The sequence below is a fragment of the Lepidochelys kempii genome, chromosome 2 (genome assembly GCF_965140265.1).
Source record: "Lepidochelys kempii isolate rLepKem1 chromosome 2, rLepKem1.hap2, whole genome shotgun sequence".
In the NCBI taxonomy this organism is placed as follows: domain Eukaryota; kingdom Metazoa; phylum Chordata; order Testudines; family Cheloniidae; genus Lepidochelys; species Lepidochelys kempii.
Window position 1 is genome coordinate 252,527,106 of NC_133257.1, and position 26,061 is coordinate 252,553,166.

The following is a 26,061-nucleotide window of genomic DNA, read 5'->3' on the forward strand; positions in this document are numbered from 1 at the left end:
TTTGGACATTAGTGAATTGGAATATTTTGATGATTCCAAATCTTTTTTTTTTTTTTAATTTTTCTTTTGCAAGAAATTTCCATTTTAAAATGTGGAATTTCCCATTTGATGGAAATTCAGTTTTCCAACCAGTTCTAATAGATACAGGAATGAGTTTATGATGGACCTCTTGTTAATGTGCATTTTAGACAAAGCCACCAATATCCTATGTTTCTTATTTAATCGGTACCTCATTTGTATTGCATAATATTGCTGTTTTTCATAATGATGCTGTGGATGAGATATCATTTAGTTTTTAGTGAGTATTCAGTTCCTAGTTTGTTTGGAATTGAGGCAAGCAACAGAAATGATAAAAGGAGTAGAAAAATCTGACCTGTGAGCAAAGGTTAAAAAACAGTTGGCATGTTTAGTCTTGAGAAAAGAAGACTTGGTTGATGGAGGGGAGGGAGCAGTCCTAATAGTCTTCAAATATATTAAGAGCTGTTATGAAGGGGTCGATTGTACTGCATCTCCGCTGAAGATAGGACAAGAATAATGGGCTTAATCTGCAACAAAGGAGATGTAGGTTAGATAGCAGGAAAAACTTTCCAACTATAAGGATAATTAGGCACTGGAATAGTTTTCCAAGGGTGGTTGTGGGATCCCCATCATTGGAGGTTTTTAAGAACAGATTAGGTAATCTAGATGATCTAGGTTTATTTGATCCTGCCTCAGCACAGAGGACTGGACTAGATGACTTCTGAAGATCCCTTCCAGCCCTACATTTCTATAATTCTATGATTCTAACTTTCAGAAACTCTACATTCTTGGGGGTGAAGTAGCAGAATCTGCACAGAAATGCACACATTTAGTTGCCAGCAAAGTGACCCGTACTGTAAAGTTCCTGACAGCAATTTCAGTAGTCAAGCACATAGTAACTCCGGAGTGGTTAGAAGAGTGTTTCAAATGCCAGAAATTTGTTGGTAAGTGAATACTAGAATCACTCATTCACTATCGATAAACTGAACTTTAAAAAAAAAAAAGTATGCAAGGGTGGTAATTATATTTGAACAAAACATATGTTTTGGTGGTTGACTTTGTTTAGACAGCCTTTTTGGAATGTGATATTAGGCATTCAGTTATTGTATGAATAAATTGTATGTAAAACTTCAAACATAATTCTCCACATAGTTGACAGCTAAGACTTTAGCAGTCTGTTTTGTATTTTAGAACTGACAAAATGTTTAATTTTTTAAAAATATTTCATGGTTGAATAAGGGTTCTGCTATCGGTTTAGTGCTATCACAGGAACAAAATTCACTTTGGTTTTCTATTAACTTTTTCTCTTTCAATTAAAGCCCTCTGCGTTCAGCTTTACGCATGGTTTAATACCAATTACTTTACCCAAAGGAAAGAAAACTAGTTCCTTTTTTCTTAACTTTTAATAACGTTATTCCTTATTTTTTAAACTTTCTGAATTATCAAATAGAATAGTATGCACTAATATTACTTCAAGCCTTCATAACCCTCCCTCCCTTTTCTGTTTTTGCCAACCATAATTTTAACGAGTGCTTCACCCACTTGCACTTCTGCTACTTTTTAGGTGTCCAGGTTGGTTGGTTGGGTTTTTTTGGGGGGTGGGAGGGGATTTATTAATTTATTTATTTGGAAAAACAGTCAAAAACAAAAGTGCACATTTTATGCATTATGTTGGTAGGCATGACTGTAATGTAGACAAAGAAAAAATAACTAATGTTGATCCACCTCTTTTATTAAATTAAATTAGGAGGTGTGCTTAACAGGAATTTTTCTTAAGTAAAGATGAAAGCTTGAGTCCAATGCACTTGTGGATAAAAGTGCATTTAGGACTGGAAGTGTGTGTGCTTGTGTGTATATATATTGATCGTACAGTGGCCCCACTGGTTGTTTAGCAGGCTTCCTGCTTCTGATGTACTTAAAAATTTTTTTGCTATTACTTTTTGAGTCTTTGGCTAGCTGTTCTTCAAATTCTTTTTTGGCCTTTCTAATTATATTTTTACACATCACTTGCCAGAGCTTTTGTGCTCCTTTGTATTTTCCTTACTAAGATTTAATTTCCACTTTTTAAGGGATGCCTTTTTGCCTCTCACTGCTTCTTTTACTTTGTTGTTTGGCCACGGTGGCACTTTTTTTGGTTCTCTCACTACGTTTTTAAATTTGGGGTATACATTTAAATTGAGTCTCTATTGTGGTGTCTTTACAAAGTCTCCATGCAGCTTGCAAGGATTTCACTTTTGGCACTGTTCCTTTTAATTGCTGTTTCACTAACTTCCTCATAGAATCATAGAATATCAAGGTTGGAAGGGACCTCAGGAGGTCATCTAGTCCAACCCCCTGCTCAAAGCAGGACCAATCCCCAATTAAATCATCCCAGCCAGGGCTTTGTCAAGCCTGACCTTAAAAACTTCTAAGGAAGGAGATTCTACCACCTCCCTAGGTAACGCATTTCAGTGTTTCACCACCCTCCTAGTGAAAAAGTTTTTCCTAATATCCAACCTAAACCTCCCCCACTGCAACTTGAGACCATTACTCCTTGTCCTGTCCTCTTCTACCACTGAGAATAGTCTAGAACCATCCTCTCTGGAACCACTTCTCAGGTAGTTGAAAGCAGCTATCAAATCCCCTCTCATTCTTCTCTTCTGCAGACTAAACCATCCCAGTTCCCTCAGCCTCTCCTCATAAGTCATGTGTTCCAGACCCCTAATCATTTTTATTGCCCTTCGCTGGACTCTCTCCAATTTATCCACATCCTTCTTGTAGTGTGGGGCCCAAAACTGGACACAGTACTCCAGATGAGGCCTCACCAGTGTTGAATAGAGGGGAACAATCACGTCCCTCGATCTGCTCGCTATGCCCCTACTTATACATCCCAAAATGCCATTGGCCTTTTGGCAACAAGGGCACACTGTTGACTCATATCCAGCTTCTCGTCCACTGTCACCCGTAGGTCCTTTTCCGCAGAACTCATTTTTATGTAGTTCCCCTTTCTGAAATTAAATGCTACCATGTTGGGCTGCTGTGATGATTTCCCTGCCACAGGGATGTTAAATTTAATTATATTGTGGTCCTATTATCAAACGGTCTAGTTATATTCACCTCTTGAATCATATCCTGTGCTCCACTGAGGACTAAATCAAGAATTGTCTCTCCTCTTGTGGGTTCCAGGACTAGTCACTCCAAGAAGCAGTCATTTAAGGTGTCAAGAAACTTTATCTCTGCATCCTGTCCTGAGGTGATATGTACCCAGTCAATATGGGGATAGTTGAAATCCCCCGTTATTATTGAGTTTATTTTTATAGCCTCTCTAATCTCCCTGAGCATTTCGGAATCACTGTCACCATTCTGGTCACATGGTCAGTAGTATATCCCTACTGCTATATTCTTCTTATTTGAGCATGAAATTACTATCCATAGAGATTCTATGGGACAGGTTGGTTTGTTTAAGATTTTTTTACTTCATTTCATTCTACCCTTTTTTTCCACATACAGTGCCACTTCCCCACCAGCACGACCTGTTCTGTCCTCCTGACATATTTTGTACCCTGGTATTAGTGTGTCCCATCAGTTATCCTGGTTCCACAAAGTTTCTGTGATGCCTGTTTTATATCAATATCCTCATTTAATATGAGGCACTCTAGTTCACCCATCTTAGTATTTAGACTTCTAGTATTGGTATGTAAGCATTTTAAAAACTTGTCACTTTTTAGCTGTCTGCCATGACATGTTGTAATTGAATGGGACTCTTTTTCATGTAACTGTTTCTAATCATATCCTACCCATATTTTATCATCTTCCATCCTCTCCTCCTTACTAGGACATAGAGAATCCTAGAGACATCATAGGGATGTCTCTGTCCAAACCATGTACTTCTCTGCACCTGTCAGCTTTCCCCCAGCCCTTAGTTTAAAAACTGCTCTATGACCTTTTTAATTTTAAGTGCCAGCCATCTGGTTCCATTTTGGTTCAGGTGGAGCCCATCCTTCCTGTATAGGCTCCCCCTTTCCCAAAAGTTTCCCCAGTTCCTAATAAATCTAAACCCCCTCCTCCCTACACCATTGTCTCATCCACACATTGGTACCCTGCAGTTCTGCCTGTCTAAGTGGCCCTGTGCGTGGAACTGGAAGCATTTCAGAAAATGCTACCATGGAGGTCCTGGACTTCAATTGCTTATCTACCAGCCTAAATTTGGCTTCCAGCACCTTTCTTCTATCCTTCCTTTTGTCATTGGTACCTACATGTACGACGACTACCTGTAAAAGCTCACAGTACCGTGTGTGTGTATGTATAATATATATAATATGTGTTTGAACTTTTTATTTATTTGGTTAGTTAAACACATGGTGTTGCTTCCAAACCACTGCAAAGACTTAAAACTGTAGATAATAAGCAGTAAATATTTTCTTGTTTATAAACGTGAGGTAGAGTTTTATCTTGCTTTGTCCAGCCATATCAAACAAAACAAACTGTAAGAAAGCTATTAAAAGGTGTAACTAAAAAATGTGAGGAGAAGTTGACATTCTCACACTGTATAGAACTGAAGGGAGACTATCAGTTTGAAATGTAATCGATTGTAGTAAAAGGAGTTATGTATTTTCAGGTACAACATCTATCCCAAGTCACCCTACCTGTCTTTTTGATTTTACTATGCTTTTTAAAAAAAAAAAATAATAATAATTTCCCTCTCCTGTTTTGGTATGAGGGTAGGGATGGGGTGTGAGTGAGAGACGTGAGGGAAGAAAATCCCGCCCAAGCAAAAGGGAATGCTGACTGACTATGCAGGGGAAACAAATGGAAAGATTGCCAGGTGGCTACGGCTGTGGACTGGGAGTCAATTCCATGGGCTGTCACATATTTCCTTTGTGACTTGGGCACAACTCAGTTAACCACTTTGTGCCTTTGTTTTCATAAATGGGGATAAATGCATTAATGTGGCTTGAAGCTCTCCAGTACAGAAATTATGGGGCCCATATAGGATAGAAAATGCTGTCAAATGGACAAAGTAAACGCAACAAAAATAAAGAAATATTAAGAATTTTTGTCAGTCAGTAATTTTGGTTGATCCTCAACAATAATAGTAAAATTAAATAATAATAAAAACACATTTTATACAGGAGTCGTGACTTTTAAATGTACAACATTTTTTAGTTGCTTGACTTCAATAAAAGGCAGCTTTTTCTTAACAATGGGATTATGTTCATGTCACATCAAAACAAGTGAGATTTTTAATTTTTTTTACCATTAGTTTTTTATAACTAAGTTTGAAATAGGGTTTGAATCTGGATAAAGAGTTACGTTGACATCTTTTCTTCCTTTGTCACATTTGTAATGTGTATATTTTTTTTTTTTTCAGATGAGCAGAACTTCATGCTCCGAGATGCAGAAGCTGAGGTGCTTTTCTGCTTCAGTTTAGAGGAGTCTCTAAAGAGAGCACAAGTGGCTCCGCTTTTTAAGGTACACACATTTTAATAACATGCGTAAATACATATTTTTTGTTTCATTGCTACAATAAAGGACAAAACATGCTTGGTCGCTCATTTGATCAATCTTAAGTACATTTTTCTGATAATTATCAATGCTTTTCCCAAACATGTGCTTAAGTAATAAGACAGCTTTCCTCTGCAAGAAGGCAGAGTAACACAAAAGGCTAAAAACTTGGGTGTCTAAAACCAAATGAAAGAACTCTCTAGAATGTGTTATTGCTATTTATAGCTGAAATTTATACATGCACTTATAGGGGAAACAATCTTATATATATGTTTATTGCACAATGCTGATACAAGTGTGATATTTTTATTGTTAGCTTTGAATTAAAGTTCCACTTAGAGCCAAAGTTGTAATGCAGTTTCATAATCTTTCAAAGCAGTCTGACTTCTTAATAGAAAACATATATGCAAACTAGTTTCATCTGTACAATCACTTCACTTTCAGACTCCTGTTAAGAGCAGAATGATATGATTCTTCTAAGAATATTTGTATGGGTAGATTTCTAAATATTTCATGTAAAAACTTACAATGAAATAACCTGGAAATTACTAAAATCATATGTCAGATAGTATTGCTATTGGAATACACTACATCTATTCACTGTTGGTTTTATTCTTATACTTAAAGAAAAACTGTTTCTGTTGGCCTTTCTGTGCTGTGTTTTCACAGCAAACAAGAAAACACATTCACCTTTGTCCTGAAAGCAATACATAATGAGACATATCTCATCTAAAAGATGACTTTCCTGAACTTTGCCCCAGGATTGTGCATTATACGAAACAATTTGAGATTTGGAGTGGAAGTGTTGTTTTAACAGAGACCAATTTACCTAGACATTTTTTTTTTAATCTGTCACTTTCGGCATGTCAAAATAACTCGTGAGGGATCTAGCATAAAACCTTTTGCACCTGGCATACTTCAGTCAGAAATTCAGAAGCCAAAAATAATGTAAAACTTCAGTTTTTTTCTGCAAGTAAAGTTGGCTGGAGGATCAAAAGTTAAAATAGCATCTCTTCACCAGTTCAGAGGGCAAGAACACATCTTCCCTCTAGCAAGTAGGAACAGATAAAATACACTGTATATGATCCCCTGTATTAAGATTCTCAAGCAGGCAGAAAGCTAGTTGTAGTTTTGTTGGCAGACAATAGAAATTAGTGGTTATAAATTGGACAGTAAGAAATTGTCTGTGAAATTAGATAGCTAGATACAGAAATTAGATAGAAATAGAAATTTAGTGGTTATAAATTGGGCAATAAGACTTAACTTTTCTTTGTAGAAGTCCTTTTGCAAGCCATTGGGCAACCACACGGTTGAAATAGGGTGTTTCTTTTTACATCCTTACCTAATTGCTGTTTAATATTCATTCAGAAAATATTTACCATTTGAAGGTTTTATGGTCATTATTGTAAGTGTCACAGAAAGATTTTAGGTAAATAGGGGCAGATCTTTATCTCATGTAAATTGTCATAGCTCTTAATGGAGCTGTGACAGTTTACACCAGCTGAAGATCTGCTTCATAATTTACAAAATGACCCTTGCATTATAGTGGATGTCAGCACTATACAACACATCAGGTGCTAAAGGATCAAAAGTTGTATTCTTTACTTTCCCCTTTTTTTACATCTTATTGATAGGTGTATGTGTATGTTTTTTAAAACATTGTTTGTTTTTAGGGAAAATATTTTTACATTACGCCTGGAATTTGTCCTAGTCTTTCCACCATGAAGGCAATTGTGGAATGTGCAGGAGGGAAAGTATTATCCAAACAACCTTCTTTTCGAAAACTTATGGAACACAAACAGAACAAAGTGAGTACAGTATCGCTTGGCTTTCTAACTATTATGTATAAAATATATTGTTCTCTTATTTGAACTCATATTTAGTATTTTTTTTAATGTAGAGTTTGTCAGCGATAATCTTGATATCCTGTGAAAATGATCTTCACTTATGTCGAGAATATTTTGCCAGAGGCATAGGTACGTGTGAACTACTAATAGAATTCCAAATCATAAATTTGTTGACTGTATTTATTTTTCATTGTTTGTTTAAGTACATGCACCTATTACTGGGAACAGTCCTAGATTAAAATGCAGCTAAAGGAATACTGTCTACTTAAAAAAAAAAAAAATCAAATATGACGAAGCACCTTTTTAATATTATGTCCTCGGTTATAAAATAGAATATATAGGGGTTTTCCTGTTCACCTGCTGATGCTTGAGTAGACCCATTACTGTCCCCCAATAGGTCAGACCCCTACCTTCTCCTTCCTGCCACCTTTATGTGCAAATTTTCTGCTGCCTTTCAGTTTCAGCTCTGCTACTGCAGAATACTCTTCCAGGACCAAAAAGACTGCATGTTAGTCCTTGCCAACTTGGTAGTGCTTGAGTAATGTCATCATACCAATTCATAAGACAGAAAATGCAGTTGACTAGCAACAAATGCACAAACTGCATATCTTTCTCTGTTTTAGGTTTATTTTCTGATCTCGGTATATCTCCTAAAATCTTCATAATTTAAATAGTAGGTACAGCATTTTCAGATGGAAATGTGATTTTGAAGTTGTCAGTGTCTCCAAGGCAGAGTAATCAATTTTTCTTCAAGTAGTGTCCCTCTGGGTACTTTATTCTAGGTGTGCTTGCTCCTTCTGCACGTTTCGAGATTTCAGATAAGTGCCCATTTGGCCTGTGCATGTATGTTACCCAGTCTTATGCTCCACACCGTGGTTATATAGCACTCTGTGCGCGAACCACCCTCAGTTTCTTCTTAACTGCCTTGGTCTGAGACAGAGCCTTAGCAGCCGTCCATGTTGATGTTTACCTCAACTGGGACCCCATAGCTCTTATAATAGTTGTTGTTAGTGTGTAGTTATTCATATATAACTACACATTAACAACAACTAGAAAGATATATATTATGGGCATGCCTGGTTATCCTGATTTCAAATGCTGCCTATCATGCCGGGAGGCAGTGCTAGTGAGTGAGAGACACTCCTAGTGCATCCATTGCCGTAGGGAATCTCATATATCCCAAAAGTGCAACTTCTGCCTGGCATTAAAATCTAGAGCCAGAAAAAACAGGATCAAATTTCAGCTCCTCATGATGGAGAACTTGCTGCACCCAGCCTCTGAACCTCGCTGCACCTTGCTATATGCTGGTGTCTGAATAAGTGGGCTACCTCTACTGTCTCCCATCTAAGAGGAGAACCCACGATTCCTCTCAGTCTTCCAAAGATAGTGCTTTGAGTTCTCCAGGAATGGAATCTACCTCAGAGAAGTCTTGGTGGCCAAGGACACCAGCTAGTTCAGCACCCATTGGTCTCCAACCTGGCATCCACTAGGCTGCTGGTTTCTCAAGTACCAAGGACACGGTTAAGCCTAAAGACTCCGGATCGTCGGGCTCCAGTAGGCCATTGGTACAGTCAGGGAAGCAAGGCAGCAAGAAGAATTCTACCTCTTCTCACTTGGTACTCGCTCAGGCTCCATCTGGACTCACCTCAGAGCATTTGAGACACATAGTCCCCGCAACTCCCTCAGCCACCATTACTTTGGCTCAGGCCATGGACGTGGTACTGACAACACTCTCGGTACTGCAAAAGTTTTGTTTTCCCCAAGACCTCGCTGTTTCCAAGATGCCTGACTCACCATTGTTTGACTCTGATCTGCTCTCAGTACCAACGACCTGCAGCTCTCCTGACACCCGTCCAGTACAGACAGTTTTACCTTCTGTTTCTTCCAGTGCTCCACCACTCCAGAGTGATCTGGAAAAGGAGGATTCTGATGATGATCTTGCCTCGGTCTCTCAAATATCTGTCCAAGGCTGCCCTCTCCACCCTTAAAGGCACTTTTCCAGAGGCCTCTAAGGAATTTAATCACATTCATGAGAGATGTCCACAGCCACCATCTCTCTGATAGAAGCTCCCATGGATGCCTCCACCCATGCCATATGCACCACCCCATTGGCCATACTGGGCCCCTAAGTGGCCTACCATCAGCAATTCTCTAGGGCCTCAAGTACCACCTGTCAGAGAGATAGATAGCCTTCATCACCCTCTCTCTCTCTCTCTCTGGGAGACCAGAACCTCAGGAAGAAGCCTTTGAGGAACAGGAAGCTAGGGCTAATGAAGAGGTCTTTCCACCAGCCAACATCTCTCCTTAATCCCCGGATGAAGCTGTTAAGCCACCTCCACCATCCCTGGCTGACAATTTTAGGCAGTTCCAGAACCTTATCAAGAGACTCGTGGATTCTTTGAAGATCCCTCATGAGGAGGTTAAAGAGCCATATCATAAGCTGCTTGACATCCTTCATACAGCTTAATCGGCCCACATGGCCCTGCCTGTTAATGAGGTTTCCTAGACCCTGCAAAGGTTATCTGGCACACCCTGTGCACAATTCCATCCATGTGCAAGAGAGTGGATAAGAAATATTATGTCCCCTGTAAGTATTCAGAATCTTTATTTTCATATCCCTCTCCTAACTCCCTGGTGGTCAAGGTGGTTAATGCACACACAGAAGGCAGCACCACACTAAATGTCTGCTCTATGATAGAAATCATAAGAGTTTCAACTTGTTCAGTAGAAAATCTTGTTTGTCAGCTACTTTACAGTTCAGAATAGCCAACCGCCAGCAATTGATGGCAAAATACAACTATACAAATTATACCAAGCTGAATTCCTTTCCTGAGCATCTGCCAACAGAACAAAGAGGAGTTCCAAGCAACTATTGCAGAAGGCCAGCTTCTTGCCAGAACATTTCTGCAGGCCTCTGTTGACGCTGCTGATAGTGCCGCTCGTTCCGTTTCTACAGCGGTAGTTATGAAGAGGGCCTCCTGGCTGCAGCTCTCCGGATTTCCGGAGGTCCACAATATGGTCAAAGACCTCCCGTTTGAAGGCACTAAACTGCTGACAGGGCAGACACATCTCTGCACATGTTTAAATGACTCTAGGACTTCGTGTTTTAGGGGGATTTATATACCTACCCACAAGTTTAGTAAGTCCCACACAGTGCAGAGATCCTGCCCTGTCCAATTTTCAAGCTCCCAGAGATCATATAAACCTCAACACAAGAGACAGAAGTTCTAGAGGAGAGAAAAGTACCCATTTCCCAACCTTTGACCTCCCTTCCACCTTGAAAACCAGTTTTGACAGGGTTGTCAAGGTACTGAGCTCCTATCCCCATTCATACCAACTGCAATGATTCACCTGCATTCCTCCCTTCAGAGACTGCCTTTACCACTTCCTGCAGGCTTGGGAGTCTATCGCTACAGACAAGTGGGTTTTGGAAATCATCTCCATCAAGTACTCCAGTCGAGGTCACTTTTCTTCCTCCTGCCAATCCCCCTTCCCCATCCCTCTTCAGGTAACCCTCTCGTGAGCCCCTTCTAAGATAAGAAAGACGCTCTCCTACTCTTGGGTGCTATAGAGCCTGTTCTCATGCAGCACAGAGGGAAGGGTTTTTATTCCAGGTTCTTCCTGGTTCCAAAAATAATAATAGCAGTTGGAAACCCATCCTAGATGTAAGGCAACTCAACATATTTGTGAAGGCACAGAATTTCAAAATGGTGACACTTGTAGCAGTAATGCCATCTCTGGACCAAGGGGATTGAGTCTGAGTCCTCAACCTTCAGGGCGCATATTTCCATATAGCAATCCACCTGTTTCACAAAAGATTCCTATGTTTTACTGTTGGTCAGGACCACTTTCAGAGCAGGGTTCCCTTTTGGTCTCTCATCTGCCCCAAAGGTTACATCAGTAGTAGTAGCACACCTCCGCAGACAAGGAATTCTGGTGTTCCCTTACCTAGATGATTGGCTTCTGAAAGGTTGTTCTCATAACAAAACTTCACTGGCTACTTGCAAGGCCATGGACCTCTTCCTTGAGCTGCGCCTACAATTGAACATTCACAAGTCCTTGATCTGTACAAGGGTTAGAATTCATAGGAGCTTATTTTGATTCAATAGCAGCAAGAGCCTACCTCCCAATGCACAGATTCATGGCCCTATCCAACATAGCACAATCCAGATCAGCCCACAGACTCCAGTCAAGAACTGTCTACAGCTGTTGAGACATATAGCAGCTGACATTTTCATTTATAGACCATGTAAGACTGTGAATGCATTGCCTTTAAGGGTGGCTCAGGACTGTTTATTCACCAGGCAGACCCAGACTAACCACATTATTTTCCATACCCACCTTTGTTGAAGGAATCTCACAACGTCTGCACAGCAGTCCTTTTTGCCTGCCATTCCTCAATTATTGTTATAACGACCGATGCATCCCTGTTAGGTTGGGGAGCACATCTGGACACCCACATAGCCCAGGGCAGGTGGACCTCTCAGGAGGCCTCTCTTCACATCAACCTCCTAGAGTTCAGGGACATCATATGCATGTATCCAATTTCTACCATTGATCAGGGCAAACACATAAAGGTCATGATGGACAACATATCAGGCATGTTCTATTTTAACCATCACAGCAGCTTACCTTCCAGGTGCTCAGATTGTGACTGTGGATACACTCAGCAAGTACTTTTCTCAGAACCATAAGTGAGAAATAGATTCCACTGCATTTCACCACATATTTTGGCAATGGGGCATCCTTTGGATAGACCTGTTCGCCATGGCCAGAAACAAGAAATGTGCTCAGTTTCTCTCCAGAGGCAGGCAGGGTCACCAATCCTTTCACCTTCAGTGGACATCAGGTCTGTTGTATGCCTTCCCTCTGACTCCTCTAATATCCAAAATTCTGCTGAAGATGAAAAGGACAAAGGCAGAGTTATTCTAAGAGTTCCAGACAGACATGGCCCAGACAAACATGGTTTTCTTACCTCATACAGCTGGCCGCTTGCTCACCAATCATTCTCCGGACCATTCTTTATCTTATCTCCCAAGAACATGAGAAGATCCTTTGTCCCAATCTCTTAAGTTCTTTGTCTCAAAGCATGGCTAGTCTATTGTTCACAGGTTCAGAGACAACCTGTTCGGAGGGAGTACAAAGAGTACAGTTACGCAGCAGGAAGCAGTCAGGGTGCTACACTCACTTGCAGAAATGGACAGAATATCACTGCTTTGTGTGACCTTTCCACTAGTAACCTCATTGCTGTCAGATACACTGGAATACATCCTGAAAGTTTTAAAAAAACAAACAAACTTGGGTTTGTTGCTGAGCTCCAGTAGGGTCTAGCTACGGTCATCACAGCCTTCCACTACCCAATAAAGGATTATTCCATGCTTGCTTACCCAATTATAGTGAGATTCCTCAGGGGATTCCAAAATCTCTTTCCGCAAGTCAATAACCCTACTCCAATTTGGGACCTTAGCTTGGTTCTTAAATGTCTTATGAGAGCTCTGTTCAAACCAGTGGCTACATGTACACTTCTCCATTTATCAATGAAAATGGCATTCTTGGTAGCCATCACGTCAGCTCGACGAGTTGGGGAAATAGAGGCCCTTATGGCATACTCCCCCTTTCACTTTATTTTTCAAAGATAGTCACATGACAGTTTCTCCCCAAATTTCTAAGAGTGAGAAGAGCCCTGGCCTTCTGTCTTGATGGGACTAGATCTTTCAGAAAGTGTCCCAAATTGTTTGTCTCAATTGCAGACAGATCAGAAAGGTCTGCAGTCTCAAGGCTTTCCAAATGGATATCCGGCTGTTTTAGTTGTTGCTATCAATCTTGCAATTTCCAAGCAGCCTTGGACATGCGTACTCATTCTGTGTGGTCTATCTAAGCCTTTTTGAAGAATGTTCCCATTACTGAAAATGTAGCACTGCAACTTTGACCCCTGTACATGCCTTTGCTGAGCACTATGCGAAACCTCACAACTCTGCTTCTGGTGCTGTGTTTCAGAGGTGACGCGTGGAGGGGCGGGCATGCGGGGTCATGTGTCATTCCCCTCCTGCCCTGATTTGTTGGGGCGCCCAGCAGCAAAGCAGCAGCAGCTCCCCTGGTGGCTGCACTCGTCTGTCCATGCAGCGTGGGGAGGGAATAAGAAGCAGGGTGACTGGCTGCAGGCTGAGCTCCTTTCCCCTCGGTGTACGGGGCTGCTTCTCCATCCCTGCTGCTGGAGTGCAAGCACTTCCCACTGCCAGCTTTGTAGACCACCTTCTGAGGTGAGTCAGGGAGTGGAAGCAGAGGCAACACGTGGGGAGATCACCTGCCCCTCCCAAAGCCTTTCAATTGTGCCCCTCCACTATCCACAGTTATGTCATCTCTGCTGTGTTTAGCTTTATTACTTTATTCAATATGGACTTAACTCTGAAGCCCCCCCCCTTAAGGGGAAGGCTCATAGTCGCCTAGAATGGAGCACAGACGGAGACACTACTCAAACGAGAAGAAGAAATGATTACTCAGTGCAGTAACTGGCTCTTTGAGAGGTGTTTCCCTACAGGTGCTTCACTGTTCGCCCTCCTTCCCCTCTGCTTTGGAGCTGTGTGCTGTGGAGCTTCACAGCAGAGAAGGAACTGAGGGCAGTTCTGCACAGCATTGCATGCTGCATGCGGTGTGGAGCATGAGATGACGTAGCGCAGGGATGACCAACCTGAGCCTGAATTTACCAATGTACATTACCAAAGAGCCACTGTAATAAATCAGGTTTCAGAGTAGCAGCCATGTTAGTCTCTAAGGTGCCACAAGTCCTCCTTTTCTTTTTGCGAATACAGACTAACAAATTTATTTGAGCATAAGCTTTCGTGAGCTACAGCTGCATCCAGTGAAGTGAGCTGTAGCTCACGAAAGCTTATGCTCAAATACATTTGTTAGTCTCTAAGGTGCCACAAATCCTCCTCTTCTTTTTAGTAATAAATCAGCAGCCCCCCACCCCGCTCCCAGCGCCTCCTGCCCACCAGCAGCCCCGCAGATCAGCGCCCACCCGCACATCCTGATTAGCTGTTTTGTGGCATGCAGGAGGCTCGGGGGGGGGGGTAGGGGAAGGAGCGAGGGCATGGCAGGCTCAAGGGAGGGGGCGGGAAGGGGTGGAGTGGGGGCAGGGCCTGTGGCAGAGCCAGGGTTGAGCAGTGAGCACACACCCCCCCCCCGGCACATTGACAAGTTGGCGCCTGTAGCTCCAGCCCCGGAGTCGGTGCCTATCCAAGGAGCCGCATATTAACTTCTGAAGAGCCACGTGTGGCTCCGGAGCCACCCCAACGTAGTACATGTGCAGGCCGAACAGACACTGCTATGAGAAATCTCCGATCAAAGGCACGGGGGCACAAGTACACCGAGAGTGGAGCACCCATTGAGATGTGTCCCCCTAAGACCCACAGGGTGAGAATCCATTGCATAGACAGATATGATGCCATCATTGAAGGGCAGGGCTTAAACACTTGGGTCTGTGTTTGGTGTGAGGTGGGGGAATTGCCTTGATACCAATCCTGAAGGATCTGAAGAAAATAAATTTGTCAATAGGACAGAAGAACACAAACTAATCCTGCGCTGGAGAGGGGACAAACAGAGACGTTCTGACTCTGCTGTGTGTAGCAGGGAGGACTGTAGGCAGTTTCAACTCGCTGCCATAGGCAGTCAGAGGGAACTGAATGGCAGTTGGGGCTGCACTCCCTTTTATGCCCTTGGGTTTGGGAAACTGGGACATGCAGGCTGCATGTGTGGACCCAGTTGACACTGGTGGCCAAACTTTCTGAACCTGCGTGCATGAGATGCCCAAACACCAATAGCGGGATCCACACAGACAGTACTTGAACGTCTACATGCAGTAGCCACAAATACAGACCCAGTGCAATAACCAACAGTAATCACGCTTCAGACAAAAGAAAAAAACAACACCTTCCTAATCAAAGCTTTGATCCTGCACTGAACTCCGTGTGGACAGACCCCTCTCCCTGTGTGCTCCTGTAGTGCTTCACTGACAGGACTGCACTCCTGGGGTGCTTCAGTGATTTACAGGGTTTTTCTCAAACAGAACTTTGCGCAGGATCAGGGTCCGTTTCAGGCAAGTGGTCAAGCAGATAGGCCAAGTCAGTAGACTTCAGCTGTGTTGCACTGGTAGAGGAAATATGGTCACAGTAAAACAATCCTAAGAGAATGCCCATCTTCCAGTTCTTCAGTGTTCAATTCTAGGTCTGTCAGTGGACATATCTCAGCTGATTCCCCCATGCTCCTTGTGATGTAGAATGAAGAAGGCTCTCTCTGTAGTATATTAATCTTTTTTTTAATATTTCTAGATGTCCATAATGCTGAGTTTGTTCTGACTGGAGTACTTACTCAAACACTGGATTATGAATCATATCCTTTTTATATGAAAACCAAGAAATGCTTCAGTGATTGTTGGGAAAGGTTCTGTGGTTTTACTAAATGTATTTATATACTAGGAGACAAGGTAAGTTACAACGTTAGTCTGTGGTTTCTGGAGATGTAGGTTCAATTTAAAGTGGAATGAATGTGGTGACTTTTTTCCAGTCACAGAAGGCATTACAATCACTCATATGTGTAATCTCCTCCGTCATATTCATCCTCCTCCCTTTTTGCACAGTTAGACCTATCTAGACACTGCCTGCTTTGTCTTGAATTTAAGACTTGGGTGCATTTGTGGAAAACATACTTGCTGTTTTCCCAGTACCTAACAGATTACTTCGGATGCCCCAAAGCAGAGAACACTTTAGGGTAGGTGAGTTGGGGAGTGATCTGAATAATTAATTTTAAAATGTCAGATTTTATCTGGATTACTGAAACTAAACATTTTTGGATTGCAATAATGTATCAAAGATGGATAAAGAAGGTACTACATAAATACGATGTAATTGATTGGTGTGGGGGGGGGGGGAATCCTAAAAATTTGTGGCTTGTTTGAAGTATATTCTAGAAAAGATTACTCTGAACATTAAAAAAAAATTAGATTGAACATAGAATTTATACTTTTGCTTAATGTTATGTCAGTGGTTTCTAGAAGTAGCAAATAGCTCATTAGTCCAGAATGTTGTAAACCCTGTAGCTATCAGTAATATTCACCTAAGAAAAGCAAGTAGTATACTTTGAGTTAATGTTTTATGTAAATGTTTTCTGCACTGATTTTTCAAAGTTGTGTTCCCTTAACAAACTTACATATAAATTTACTTGATGGATAGTAAAATGCCTTATTGCTTTGGAGTCCTTGGAGCATTAAATCTAGCTGTTCCAGCCACTGTGTAAAGTAACTAATACTTCCTGTGAGTGCTGTTTTCCAGCTGTGTTCCTTGGGATGATGAGCAGTTCAAAGCAGGAAAGCAAAAATAAACTGCATCTTTTTTAGGATGTGTAATTTTATTATGAGAAAAACATAATTTACTATGTTTTGTATTATACTACTGTTTTAAAGGATCCCATTTTAGATATAATTAGTTTGCTAGTTTTTAAACATTTTAACTATGGTACTTCAACCTACAGGAAAATTTGGATGTGAAAATAAAAATAAAAAGGGCTTGCTGTCTCTTAAGTTATGGATTTGAAGACTGAAAATGTTTTGTACTTTATTTCTTACTCTATTTTCTTTTATATTGGTATTTTTCCCAAGTTTTAAATAAATGTACTATAAGTGTTTTACTCTAAATTTTAGTGGTGTTTTTTTAAATATTGTGCAGTTATGGCACTCCGGTAAAAGAAAGTGAATCATTTTTCCAAGTGGTGTAAGATTAAGTTTATTTTTTGGGGTATGTAAATATATGAAAGCCAGGTAAATAAAAGGGAAATTCTTGTAAGTGTATAAATGTGTTGGAAGGAACACATTTATAAACTTGGAGGAGGGAGTGACTACAGCCCACACTCTTAACTCTGTTGTGATAACTTTCTTCTGTATAATCAATTTTATGAAATATTTTTTAAAATCTCAATTTTTTCACTTTTATTTTATCAAAAGTGAACTGTTCTTGCAATACACATGCCATTACATCTTATTTATTGCTTTAGATTCCTAATCAGCAAATAGATAAGTCTGAGAGCACCTATATTTTGCTTAATCAACAAGCAGTTATGTTTACCTCTCCCCCGAAGAGTTTGTGCTTGCTGGTGAAGCAAATACTATTTAATTTAAAACTACGTACTTTGTGTTTTAGATAATACATGGGTTTCAGAGTAGCAGCCATGTTAGTCTGTATCTGCAAAAAGAAAAGGAGTACTTGTGGCACCTTAGAGACTAACAAATTTATTTGAGCATAAGCTTTCGTGAGCTACAGCTCACTCTGATGAAGTGAGCTGTAGCTCACAAAAGCTTATCCTCAGATAAATTTGTTAGTCTCTAAGGTGCCACAAGTACTCCTTTATTAGGGAATACATAAAATCTGTGGTATTTGACCTCTGTTGCTTCCCTTCTGGGAATGTTTAAAGTTAGGCATATGGTTAAGTACCTTGCTGAACTGGAGTCCTGCACTCTGATGTGATTTCTTAACCATTTTTTGCTCCTCCCTGGGGTTGCTATAGAACATGACATTTTCAAACTATACAGTCTGTTTACTGCTGATCTTAGAGCTGGATAAAATTGAGTTAAAAATTTTGCTAAAAATTTTCATGACTTTTTTGCCAGTTCTAGTGATATCTATTGAAATTTTTTTGTTGTTGTTGAAACATGTATCATTCAAAATAAATATTGATTCTTCATTGAGAATTGCCTCTGCAGAGTCTCACTCTTGGGCATGTGGACATTGTCAGTAAGAGCTCTGAAACTATTAAGAAAGCAGTGAATGTTGGTACACTGCACTCTTCTAGAATCTGAGAGTTAAGTGTGAAGATATTTAAGGAAACAGCCTTGTTGTCCTAGGTTCTTACCACCATGGAAAATATCTATCACTTAAGTTTTCTTTAGCATTGTAGTTTTCACTTTCTATCTTTTTACTCTGAGTAGTGATTTGTGTGTGGGGGGCACAGAAAATGATGGTGACAAAGGTTTTATTGGCATGAGTTTTGGTATGGCTGTCCTATCAACAAGTGACAAAGCCATGAGAAATAAGTTGTCTCTTGCTTCAGGGTAGGTGGAGAGGCTGAAAGGGAGCAGATGTTAGCCAGGATCAGAACAGGGGAAAACAAAAAAACCCCAAGACTCTCCAAACTTCCACCTCTTTGTGACACCAAAATTGGATGCCACTCAGCAAGTTGTGCAGCTTTTTGTAATATCTCTTTCTTGTAGGGTTTAATCAGCAGTGAAATAATTCTCATTGTTGATGTTTAAATCAACCGTCACAGTATTTGTTTAATTTTAATACTTCTGGGAATCACATAAGAGGTGCGAAAATGCAGCTGGAGTCAACTAGCTGGGTATTTCCTGATGGGTTATTGTTTTCATTCAAAAGGAATTTCTGCTGTGTATCGGCAGTTTTTTAAAGAGCCATTATAAGGGCCCAAGAGCAAACTATCCCACTGTGTAGGAAAGACGAAGTATGGCAATAAACCACACTGGCTTAACCAGGAGATTGTCAATGATCTGAAACTCAAGAGAGTCCTACATAAAGGAGAAACTGACAGATTACAAAGGATGAATATAAACAAACGAGCAGCATGTAGGGACAAAATTAGAAAGGTGAAGGCACAGAATGAGACTAAACTAGCTAGAGACAAAGGGTAACAAGAAAACATTATACAAATAAGTGGAAGACCAGGGATAGGATAGGCCCATTGCTCAATGACGGGGGAGGGGAGGAGGCAATAACAGAAAATCTGAAAATGGCAGAATTACTAAACAACTTCTTTGTTTTCAGTTTTTACCAAAAAGGTTAGCAGCAATCTGATGTCTAACATAGCAAAAGGCAGTGAAAATGAGGTATGATCTGAGGCTAAATTAGGGAAACAACAAGATAAAAATTACTTAGACAAGTTAAATGTCTTCAAGGCACCAGGGCCTGAAGAAATACATCCTAGAATATTCAAGGAGCTGACTGAGGAGATATGAGCCATTAGTGATTATCTTCAAAAACTCATGGAAAATGGGAGAGATTTCAGAGGACCGGAAGAGGGCAAATAGTGTCAATCTATAAAAAAGGGAGTAAGGACAACCTGTGGAATTACAGACTAATCGGTTTAAACTTCAGTACCCAGAAAGATTATGGAGGAAATCAAGCAGTTTGCAAACACCTAGAACATAATAAGGTGATAAACAGTCAAGAATAAATCATGTCAAACCAACTTAATAGCTTTTTTCACAGGGTAACAAGCCTTGTGGATGGGGGAAGTGGTATATCATGACTTTAGTAAGGATATGTCTATACATACAGTGCTTCAGTGGCACAGCTGTACCAGTGGGAGGGAGCTCTTCTGTGAGCATAAAAACCCCCACCTCCATGAGTGATGTAAGTTATGTCGGTGGGAGAAGCTCTCTCGCCAACATAGTGCTGTCCACATGAATGCTTATGTCAGTGTAACATGTCTCTGAGGGGATGGAATATTCACACCTGAGCAACATATGTTTTGGCAACATAGGCTGTAGTGTAGACAGCCTAAGACTTTTGATAAAGTCTCACGTGATCTTCTCAACAAACTAGGAAATAAAGCCTAGATGGAGCTACTCTAGGGTGGGTGCATAACTGGTTGGAAAACTGTTTCCAGAGACTAGTTATCAGTGATTCACAGTCAACGTGGAAGGGCATATTGAATGGAGTCCTGCAGGAATCTGTCCTGGTTACAGTTCTGTTCAAGATCTTCATCGATGATTTAGATAATGGCATAGAGTACACTTGTAAATTTTGTGGACAATACCAAGCTGGGAGGGGTTGCACATGCTTTGGAGGCTAGAATTATAATTCTAAATGATCCGGACAAACAGAATGAAATTCAGTAAGGACAAATGCAAAGTACTCCACTTAGGAAGGAACAATCAATTGCAAACATACAAAATGGGAAGTGACTGCCTAGGAAGGAGTACTGTGGAAAAGGATCTGGGATTAATAGTGGATCACATGTTAAATGAGTCAATAGTGTAATACTCTTGGGGGGGAAAAAAAACCTCACACCAAATACACCACATAATTCTGGGATGTATTAGCAGGAGCATTGTAAGCAAGACACAAGAAGTAATTCTTCCACTCTGCTCTGAGAAGGCCTTAGCTGAAGTATTGTGTCCAGTTCTGGGCACCACATTTCAGGAAAGATATGGACAAATTGGAGAAAGTCCAGAGGAAAGCAACAAAAATTATTAAAGATCTAAAAAAGGTGAAAAAAATTGGGTTTATTTAGTCTGGAGAAGAGAAGATTGAGGGGGAACATGGTTACTGTTTTCAGGTACATAAAAAGTTGTTACAAGGAGGGAGAAAAATTGTTCTCCTTAACTTCTGAGGGTAGGACAAGCAGCAATGGGCTGAAAAGCTTCCTAATGGTCAGGATAGTTAAGCATTGGAACAAATTGCCCAGAGATGTTGTGGCATCTTGGTCACGGGAGGTTTTTAAGATTAGATTAGACCATTTGAGTGGTTTGTTTTTACCTAGTCCTGCCTTGAGTGAAAGGGACTAGTCTAGATGATCTATTGAGGTCCCTTCCAGTCCTACACTTCTGTTAGTCTATGGTTGTATAAAAAAAAAAAAAAAACTTTTAAATTGAATGGGGTAATATTCCCTTTTGGTATGTTTAGGAATTTCACAGATTGTGATATAAAAATTAAAACTGATGTGTTAGCTGTTATATGCTGTTTAAAAAGCATTCTCTGTGCTGTGTATCAGTTTGTGGGGGTTAAGAGGTTTTTTGTTATACAAAACAAAAAACCCTGCGTTTGTTGCTCCTGGCCTTGCATTTAAAGCAATTGTTCTGAAGCAGAAATATTTTCAATGCATAATCATTTGTGCCAGTCTGAGTTCTACAAAACTTCATGTCTTCACAGTACACTACAAAGATTAATCTCCTAACAAATTTAGACCCTGATCCTGCAATTAATAGGCTCATAAGCAAGAAGGGACCATTATGATCATCTAGTCTGAGCTCCTGTATAACACAGGCCATAGAACTTCCCCCAAAAAAATTGCTAGAGCAGATCTTTTAGAAAGAGTGGATAACTTTATTTTATTTAAAAGTTGTTGGTGATGGAGAATCCACCATGACCTTTGGTAAATTGTTCCTATGGTTAATTAGTATTTACACCTTATTTCCAGTTTGAATTTGTCTTGCTTCAGCTTCCAGCCATTGGATTGTGTTATACCTTTCTCTGCTAGACTGAAGAACCCATTACTAAATATTTGTTCCCAGTTGTGGCAGAGTGCTGAAGGCTAGCATTTAAGTCAGTACTCCTAGTCACTATTAGTGTTAATTAGGATCTCCTGGAGAAGACCTAATTGGACAGAGGTGTACTTGATTACCAGGCCAGATTGAGGCTAATGAGTCAATTAGCCCATTAATAGGGAAGCCATATAAAAAGGCACAGGAAGGAGTGCTTCGGGGGGGAAGAGAAGGAGAGAAATAGAAGGCTTGGAGAACCAGTGACACCTTACCACACACCCCTTTTGGGAAAAGGGTTAGGAAGTTGAGATACAGTGGTGTCTCCACACCATTACACACTATGTATGGGAGGAGGGATTAGAACACTAAACTGTACAGTGGTGTTCACAAACAAGAAGGTCTCAGTGCAGTCTGAACTTTTAGTAAAGGCAGGGCTGCAACCCACAGCCCCATCACACCCGTGTCGGTACTGATAGACTAATCAAGTCACCCCTTAACCTACTGATGTAACTGTTCTATATGACAGGCTGGCTTTCACCCAGGTCAGTTATATACTGGACAGCTTCCAAATTTGACCATATATCAACGATGGATATGAAAAGGGATTGATTATGGACCCAGTGTTCGTTGGTTTCTCAGACGCCTACAATACAGTCAATCACAGGCTCCTTGCCAAGGTATCAATGGTGATGAAGAGCCACCACTTCACAAAGCTAATACAGACCATACTGGAGAACAGAAGAGTCTTCATGAACTTGTGGCAAACGGAGCCAATGGGAACAACAGAAGAATGGGTCTCCCCTCACCCCCCCCAAAAGGGGGTGTCTTAGCATCTAGGTTTTTCAACATCTGCACAAATGACCAGCCAACCTACCCTGCACAAGATGCTTTATCTGCGCAGATGATCTGTGACACACAGCCTAAGAAGTTTGGCATATTAGAGAGTACTCTGGTGAATGCACTTAGCACCCTAGACAAATACTAGGCAGCCAACGAACTGCATGCCAACCCAGTAAAGTCACAAGTCAGTGCATTCTGGCTCAAAAACCGAGCACAAACTCCATAAATCTTGTATAACGCAGAGTTAAACTGTGCATTCTCCTGTAGAGTCCACACTGAGAAAACTAAAGCCAAGGTTGGCATCTGAAATTTTATCAGCAAGCTGGTTACATCAAAGTGGGATGCTGACCTGTCCATTCTCCAATCAACAGAACAGTACTGGCCCTTTTCTACTTCTCTGCTGAATAAGTCTGTGCAGTGTGGGCCAGATCCCCTCACACCGCAGGCCAGATCCCCTCACACCACAGGCCACTATATTGCAGGATGCCTTAGGCTCTCTCACTTCAACAGCCTCTACATCCTTGCAGATATTGCTCCTTATATATACCACAAACTTAAGAGTCAAGTGCACAAGGTGATGCACAGATCCAAGACATCCACTGTATAACCAGGATGCTTAGTAGACTGAAGTCACAACAAAGTTTTCTTGCCACCATTAAACACTTAACATTGAACCCTTGTCTGGGTGACAGTTATGGCAAAGAGTAGAGAATGACCCTATAGCTTGTGTGCTCTAGCTCCCACTTGCTACAGATCAGTCCCACCTTCCACTTTTTACAGATCAGTTGAGGACTATATGGTGTTACCTTAATCAACTCCACACAGGAGCTAGCCAGACTAGAGATGCAATGATCAAGTGGGGCTACGCCACTGGCCCCAATGCCTGTGACTGTGGCAGAGAGCTTCAAAATATGAAGCCTCTCCTGCAGTGCCATCTGCTTGAGCATGAATGCTCTTCCAGTGGCCTGGTGGAGTGCATTGATTGGGCAATCATATGTGCACAGATGTAGCAAGAAGCAGTATGAGGACACAACAAGAAGATCCCTTAACCTCTTTGTTAAGCTAACTAGATTTTGAGCTTCTAGAGTCTATCACTAGAAGGCATGTCTTCTAGTGCTTTAATCATGCTCATGGCTCTTCTCTGAACCCTCTTCAGTTTATCAACTGAATTGTGGGCACCAGAAGTGGACACAGTATTGCAGCAGCGATCGCACCAGTGCCAAATACTCACTTCTGGTGGTTATGAACTGCCAGGCTTCCTGCCTGACTCCCTCTCTCACCGATTTTTCTTTACAGCCAACTCTATTCTTCCTTCCTGGTGTTTCCTGAACTTGGTTGCCCAGGAGTTCAACAGTGTCTCAGCTTGTCCTCCCATTCAGGAGTCTTTCCCTCCAGCACAGCCACCAGTTTGCGCTTCAGGCACAGGAAATTCCTTCTGGTTTCAGGCAGGAAAGGGAACATGACACTGCTGGCGCCCTTCAGCCTTAGCAAGGCAGTGATCAAAGCTCCAAGGGCTTACTCAGGCCCACGGCCCAGCTACACAACCTGTATACACAGAACAGCAGCTCACAGACAGACCATCCACCAAGTTCCACTACCTCCAAGCACAGAATTTGCTGCTGGAGCTACTCCCTCTGAAACTCTCCTGTTAGCTGCCTCTGTTCATGTGTGCGTAACTACTCATGGCAAAAATCAGTGGGACTACTCACGGTGCATAAAATTAAGCACATGCATATGTCTTTGCAGGACTGGGATCTTACCGCTAAAATTGTTAGAGCTACCTACTGCAGTGCAAATCCTGTCATCTTTACTCAGGCAAATGTAGCATTGAACGGGATAGAAATTTTGCCTAGGGATTGAAATAGAACTGCTGGATTTGGCCCTACTTGTATCTTTTTATAACTGTTCTGACCTTTAAGATTAATTTCTTCTCTCTTCAGCAGCTATGTTGTTGATGTATTACTATTTACCAGAAATACAGAACAGTGAGAAGAGGAGAATCTTGTAGCCTCTTAAAGGTAACAATTTCATTTCATGAAAGCTATCCAAAATACTGTCAGTTATTGCATAGAGTAGCTTGAAGAAAAGTGAATGCAATGATGGAACAAATGAACCCCCTGAGAACGGTGAGCTGTAAAGCATCTGTTTCATCATCAGTGGAGACAGTGTTTATGTAGCCAACATACAATATGAAGGATTTTGATTAACCTTTCAATTAGAGTAAAAGAAAAAAATCTGCCAAGAAATAGTCCTTCAAGAACCACAGGAGCTGTCCAGAGCCAACTGGCTTGCACAGATGTTGGGTGTATGATTGGTGGTCAAGGGAGGATTTGATGCAGGATTCCAATATTAGATTTTGAGAGAGTATTTTCAAAGAATGGTGCATTTTATGGAGTTAGTTACTTGGGCGATATCTATACTGCAATGTAAGCCCAGCTTTTGAAATCAGGCTCAAACCTAACCCCCCTTTCATCTACACACAAATCATGCTAGTCCAGGGCTTGGAACCAGGGACCTAGGATCCCAAGGGGGTGGAAGCTCTGAGCTGGAGTCAAGCTGGGTCCTAGGGTTCAAGCCCTATTGCTTTGCAGTGTGGGCACAGCCCCACTGGACTCATGCTCTGGGAATCTGCAACAGTATTCCACAATCCTACAGACTGACTTTGTGTCTTCTGGACAGTCAAGTTTGGTAGACAGTCCAGTTTTCCCACACTACACCAAAAAACAAGAGGCTAGATTTTGGGATGGCACTAGGAAGTCTGGGATCTAGGTGGTTGGACTCAGGCCTGCATAATGCAGTGTAGACACTGGAGCTCCAGATTGAGGCCCAGGGTTCAACAAGTCCTAATCTAGGGTTACAAATGAGTGTAGACACTCAAGCCCTGGGTTAACAGACTAGGGTCTGCTAACTCAAGTTCCACTAACCCTGGGCTTGCATTGCACACATACCCTTGGGGTCTGACTTGATCCTAATGGCTCTCCTTCCGAGGACAAAATGAGCAGCTTGTTCCCTTCCAGAATAATGTAAACAGCAACATGAAGCAGACATTTTTAGCTCATAACATTCCTGGGTATTCTTTGTAGAAAGTCTTCATTCTGATGTGTTAATACTAACATTCTGGTTCTGAGAATCCATTTATCCCTCACATTATGTTGAGAATCCAGTTTGCTCTCTCTTTTAGAGTATTGATATGTTCCCCATCACTGTAGTATCCGTGCGCCTCGCAATCTTTAATGGTTTTATCCTCAACACCCAAGGTCACAAGTCTGGTGGAACAGGGAGTTGAATGTAGGTCTCCCATGTCCTAGGCTAGAGCTCTAACCACTGGAAAAATCCTTCCTCACACAAGCTTCAAATACAAGGTATATGCACAGGAAGAGTAAAGAAATACCAACCCAATCGGGCTAAAGGAATAACACAGAGTAATAATTAGATACAATTCACAAGCAGCACATATGGATGAATGAAGAAGAAAACAGACATGCTAAAGGGGAAACTCACTGTACATCTCAAAGAAAGAAAAACTTGGAGTGCTGATCCTGATGTGTATTCCACATGCGGAGACACATCTGCTCCACGTATAGTGTAGGTGCCAACTCAGTCTCT

General features: G+C 41.2%; 1 protein-coding gene across 5 annotated transcripts in view; it reads left to right on the top strand.

The window, feature by feature from the left end:
* The window catches only part of PAXIP1 (PAX interacting protein 1), a 94,647-nt gene extending 77,015 nt beyond the window's left edge, over nucleotides 1-17,632 (top strand). For 3 of the 5 annotated variants that reach the window (XM_073334579.1, XM_073334575.1, XM_073334576.1), the window contains 6 exons: nucleotides 794-962; nucleotides 5,369-5,469; nucleotides 7,176-7,310; nucleotides 7,403-7,478; nucleotides 15,677-15,736; nucleotides 16,553-17,632. In XM_073334579.1, coding sequence (XP_073190680.1) covers nucleotides 794-962; nucleotides 5,369-5,469; nucleotides 7,176-7,310; nucleotides 7,403-7,478; nucleotides 15,677-15,736; nucleotides 16,553-16,569 — 558 coding nt within the window. In that variant the 3' untranslated portion in view covers nucleotides 16,570-17,632. Of the gene's footprint in view, nucleotides 1-793; nucleotides 963-5,368; nucleotides 5,470-7,175; nucleotides 7,311-7,385; nucleotides 7,479-15,676; nucleotides 15,737-16,552 lie in introns of those variants that run through there. The other 2 variants (XM_073334577.1, XM_073334578.1) reach the window with 2 other exon arrangements.
* Nucleotides 17,633-26,061: the final 8,429 nt, after the last annotated feature.